This window comes from Triticum dicoccoides, unplaced genomic scaffold (assembly GCF_002162155.2).
Source record: "Triticum dicoccoides isolate Atlit2015 ecotype Zavitan unplaced genomic scaffold, WEW_v2.0 scaffold21853, whole genome shotgun sequence".
In the NCBI taxonomy this organism is placed as follows: Eukaryota; Viridiplantae; Streptophyta; class Magnoliopsida; order Poales; family Poaceae; genus Triticum; species Triticum dicoccoides.
The window spans coordinates 177,470-182,375 of NW_021241105.1; the positions used below are offsets into that span (position 1 = coordinate 177,470).

The following is a 4,906-nucleotide window of genomic DNA, read 5'->3' on the forward strand; positions in this document are numbered from 1 at the left end:
CCAGCTTGAAAGCACCGATTCAAAACATATTTATGATGCATGACCAAGTGTGCCCGGCAAGAAGGACCGACGATAGATTAATTATTAATTACCGAGAGCGAAGAGGCCATTGAGCGTGCCCGAGATGAAGCCGGCGATCAGCCTGCGGGAGGGCACGGCATGCACGCCCGCCGGTGCCGGCTCTCCGGCTGCGGCACCCTCCATCGATCGCCTGCAGGTCTCCACGAGGATCGGAGGAGATGCACGGGTTTATCTTTGGCGCACGCGCCTCGGCCTCGTCGGAGAAGCGTGGCTCACCTTGCGCACAAAGATGTGGAAAGTAGACAAAGTAAAGCAGATCGATGTTGAAAGAAAACAAATTAAAGGAGTGGATACGATAGCAAACAGTCACTTGCAAGGCTGCAACTCTCCCGATCGAATCGACAGTGGGTTACGTGTCGGTTCTTGTGTGTTTAAAGGATCAGTGATCAGGGGTGAATTGGCGCGCGGTAATGTAACGGCGAGGTGATCGGAGCCGTCCATCTTCACTTAAGTCGCGATCCAAGATCTGAACCGATCCTCTTTTCTTCTTCGATCGGTGTCTCTTCTCTTTCTTCAGTATGGTCAGTTGAGGGCTGGGTACTATAGACAGTGACCAGCCAACCACTCAGCTTGCGAGCGCGGGAGGGAGAGAGCCCGCCCTGTCGACATCATGTCACGCTCGCTTTGCTTCAGTTCAGTGGCTCAGAACAGGACTAGATTGTGAATCCAGTCGGTTTCGACTCCCGCCGGCAGCAGAGAGCAGCTAGCCAGTAACAATCCAAGCGGAGGCTTCAAAGTCCTCCTCCTAGCTTGCTACGGATGCCAACCTACATATCCTGCTCAGTCCTGTCAAGCGATGTCGATCCAGTCGGTTTCGACTCCCGCCGGCAGCAGAGAGCAGCTAGCCAGTAACAATCCAAGCGGAGGCTTCAAAGTCCTCCTCCGAAATGACTCCTTGGCGATCGATCGCGGGAGCGATCGATTCCGACCGCGCTCGTCGTTCCACCTATTCCCTTTCCGTTTCTAGTTTTTTTTTCCTTTTCTGGAAAGCCCAGTCGTCCGCCTATTCCCTTTCCCCTTTCTATCCCCTCCTCCACTGCAGCTGCCCTGCTGCCCCCTCCTCGGCGAGGCGCCTCACGAGCGCCGCGAGGTCAGCGCGGGAGCCGCGCCCGCACGAGCGCCGCGAGGGAGGTGGCCAATACGGCGAGGCGCCGCGCCCGCACGAGCGCCGTGAGATCAAAGTGCAGCAGCAGCCAATACGGCGAGGCGCAGCGACTGCACGGGCTCCGCGAGGTCCAGGGGCGGAAGCAGCCAATACGGCGAGCGGTGCCTGTCCGGCGACCATACGGCCTCCGCGGCGTGCTCGACCTTGCTCCTACGCCTCCTACCCGGGCTGGACCTCCCCCCGGGCGTCGTCCCCACCCGCATCACCAAGCTCCCCAACGGCGTCCGCGACTCGGCGTCGCCTCCGAGGATTTCCAGGTACTACCCACATCCCCCTCCCCTCTTCCTTCTGATGAGTCCATGGCTGACAGCGGCCACCGTCTCCGAGCTCACGAACACCCAGATTTGACAGGGAGCAGCACAGGGATGGCGATTTTGGCAGCTCTGCTCTGATGATGCCGTCAGAGCACAGCTTGCTCGTTTTCAGCATGAGGAAGAAGATGATTTGACAGGGAGCAGCACAACTTGCTTGTTTTGTTTCTCTGTAGCAAGTTATTCTATAAATACTGAACACTATGCAAGGAAATCAGCAGCTGCCATTGTTCAAGAATGTACTAATTCTCTGAACATTGTTTTGTTTTTCTGTAGCAAATTATTTCTATGAATTCTGAACATTTGCAAAGAAATCAGTAGCTTTCATTGTTAAGAGAATGAGCTAATTCTCTGAAAATCTTTTTTGTTTTTAGCATGAGGAAGAAGATGATTTGACAGGGAGCAGCACAGCTTGCTTGTTTTGTTTCTCTGTAGCAAGTTATTCTATAAATACTGAACACTATGCAAGGAAATCAGCAGATGCCATTGTTAAAGAATGTACTAATTCTCTGAACATTGTTTTGTTTTTCTGTAGCAAATTATTGTATGAATTCTGAACATTTGCAAAGAAACTGTTGCTCCTTTGGATCGATGCCGGAGGCGGGACTGACTGACTCACCGCTGTTTCTTCATCCGCAACACGTTCAGATTAACACCGAGGCTCCCTGCCGTTCACAGCGTCTTGCCAAGTACAATACTACAACCAGGCAAGTAGCTCTTCTTGTATGTGGTGCTGAAGCAATGCCGGCTTCTTTTTTGGCCAAAACCTTCTTGCAAATGATTTAATAAAGTATTTAATCCCATGGTTCATTATTCCGTTTAGTGTAATCTGTCCATTCAAGCATTATCTTGTTCATGCTTTGTTTCAGCAGCGTTTTGTTTGTTTAAAAAAAGTCACACTAACAGTTTTTTCTTTTTCTAATTGGAACAGCTTCTGAGGATCGAGGAGGAGCTGGGCGACGCTGCGGTGTACGCTGGCCTCAAGTTCGCCTGACTTCCATCAAAGTGTAATCATGTTGTACACAGTACACTGTTCTCCATCGGCGTCGACTCCCAAGGTCTGGTTCGGTTCGGTCCGCCCCTTTCGATGCTCCCCATTCATCTGTTTAGCCTCAAAGATTTGCAATTTATTCGTTCGTTTCCAAGCATCGGCAGCAGCTGGCATGACGAGCACTGCACAAGGTCCCTGCTGCCTGCTGACTGTCAATGGCTCCCTTCCCTGCTGCAGGTAGCATCTTCACTTATTCAGTTCAGACATGCAGAGCAAAAAATATGTGGCCAGCTGAATTCTAAATAACGACGTCAGTTCAGACATGTTAAGAGAATCAGCAGATTTCATTGTTAAGAGAATGAGCTAATTCTCTGAAAATCGTTTTGTTTTTCTGTAGCAAATTATTGTATGAATTGTAAACATTTGTGCAAAGATACTGTTGCTCTGAACATTATTCAAACAACAGAGATAGAGCACAGTCTATTGGTATATACATGAGCATTAAGCTAGGAGAATTCTTAGCTAATCCTTGATGAGACATTGGTGTGCTGAATTATCTCTGTTACCCACCATAATTTATTTTTTTATATGAAATATGCATGCTTGTATGTGTTGTCCCATTTTTTAGTACTTGCGGTGTCATCTTCATTTTTTTTTCTCATAAATTATGATTTTGTTTAGTTATAAATTTTTAGGTTTCTAATCTGGTGCCTGCTACTCCTTTTGACCATTTTTGCAGGTCGTAGTTGAAATAGACCCACAAGACAGAAATCAGCTCCGGATTAGTCCTTCCGAAGCTGAGTTATTTTACATCAGTTTACCCCCTTTTAGCAGCTGCCATTTTTTTCGGTACTCCTTTCGAGCATTGTTCAAAGAAATCAGCAGCTGCCATTATTTTACATCAATTTACCCCCTTTTAGCAGCTACCATTATTTTTCTGGTACTCCTAGCATTGTTCAAAGAAATCAGCAGCTGTCATTATTTTTACATCAGTGTACCACCTCTTACTAGCAAGGAACAACTCATTTCTCTCGCTACTCCTAATTTTTTCTTGTGCTTTTCTGTAGGAGGAGAAATTCATTCTCAGATCACAAGAACCACAGAACCACAGAACACCAAGGGTAGCAGATTCTCGCTACTCCTACTTCAAGAATGTACTAATTCTCTGAACATTGTTTTGTTTTCCTGTAGCAAGTTATTTCTATAAACACTGAACATTTGCAAGGAAATCAGCAGCTTTCATTGTTAAGAGAATGAGCTAATTCTCTGAAAAACGTGTTGTTTTTCTGTAGCAAATTATTGTATGAATTCTGAACATCTGTGCAAAGAAACTGAGCTCTGAACATTATTCAAAACAACGGAGATAGAGCACAATCTGTATGTACATGAGCATTAAGCTAGAAGAATTCCTAATGTTACTGTGTTCCTTGTGTTTTTGGTTTTTTTCTCTTCCATGCTGTAGCACAGAGTCCATAAGTTTCATTGTTGTTGATTTTTTGTCAGTTACATATTTAACTGCAACCTGTTTTCTTGTTCACGCTGATTTTCAAAGTCCAAACTATTTGTCAGATAAAGACAACTCATTTTTAGCAGTTCATAATATTGTCGCTGTTTAGGGTCTAGTGTTTCCTTCCTTGCTTTTTGCATCACGACGCTTCACCCATGTTTTGACTATTTAAGTTGGTGTACAACTGTACATGGTATGTAAATATAATAGTCTGTTCTAACCTATTCTCTATTTTTTTTCAGATCGTGGCCTCCGAACATTCAGCAAAACAGGGACATTGTGAATTTACTAGATTGCGACAAGTCTACACAGGGAATAGGCCGAGTTTGCAATGAGCAGCTTTGCAGAGCTACTATGGCCTGAGTTCTCAAAGAGGAGATGGCATGGATTTAAGTACATTAATGTCCTTGTACAGCAAGGGAAGCTCCCAAGGTATTGGAAGTGAAATACTCCCAAATTCTTCTTCTCCGCCTGACAGTACACAAAGCATTGGAAGAGGCAACTGGGCGACCAAAGAATTAGTTCATTGGTTCCATACGCCATGGCAGAAAGTGGAGGCCGATCCCCAGGATGACCCTTTCTGCCGGATTCAATTAAGATGACGAAAAGTTTTTTGCCAAGGCCTTTTTTCCAGTATGCGTTTGAATATGGACACAGACTCAAAGAACGGTGGGATCTTTATGTGGTCGGGCTCCAAGTGGACCTTCAACCATGAGTCCTTCACCTGTCCGTTGCTCGACGGTCTGCCCAAACCTGTGCCGGGTCGTAGGATGAAAGCTGCTTTTACTGAGTTCTACTCAATGTAGCGGCGCAATAGGAGTTATTTTTGTATTACCGCTCTGCTATTGCAA

General features: G+C 46.2%; 3 protein-coding genes and 1 pseudogene across 4 annotated transcripts in view; 3 read left to right on the plus strand and 1 right to left on the minus strand.

The window, feature by feature from the left end:
- LOC119345245 (NEP1-interacting protein-like 2) overlaps nt 1–110 on the minus strand; it is a 13,858-nt gene extending 13,748 nt beyond the window's left edge. Inside the window, exon 1 of the mRNA XM_037615397.1 lies at nt 93–110. Coding sequence (XP_037471294.1) covers nt 93–110 — 18 coding nt within the window. The remainder of the gene's footprint in view (nt 1–92) is intronic.
- A 14-nt stretch (nt 111–124) lies between these two features.
- LOC119345246 lies at nt 125–2,258 on the plus strand. Its single transcript, XM_037615398.1, has 3 exons — nt 125–328; nt 1,072–1,503; nt 1,598–2,258. Exons 1-3 carry the CDS (start codon nt 125–127, stop codon nt 1,847–1,849), a joined length of 888 nt encoding a protein of 295 aa, XP_037471295.1. The 3' UTR covers nt 1,850–2,258.
- A 234-nt stretch (nt 2,259–2,492) lies between these two features.
- LOC119345250 lies at nt 2,493–3,702 on the plus strand. Of its 2 annotated transcripts, XR_005166983.1 has the most exons (4): nt 2,495–2,615; nt 2,713–2,785; nt 3,288–3,397; nt 3,616–3,702. XR_005166983.1 is itself a non-coding variant. In XM_037615400.1 (3 exons), exons 1-3 carry the CDS (start codon nt 2,645–2,647, stop codon nt 3,671–3,673), a joined length of 309 nt encoding a protein of 102 aa, XP_037471297.1. In that variant the 5' UTR covers nt 2,493–2,644; the 3' UTR covers nt 3,674–3,702. The 2 variants fall into 2 exon arrangements, 1 of the variants encoding a protein (XP_037471297.1); XM_037615400.1 differs by having other exon boundaries at nt 2,493–2,785.
- A 299-nt stretch (nt 3,703–4,001) lies between these two features.
- On the plus strand, nt 4,002–4,900 carry LOC119345247 (annotated as a pseudogene).
- Nucleotides 4,901–4,906: the final 6 nt, after the last annotated feature.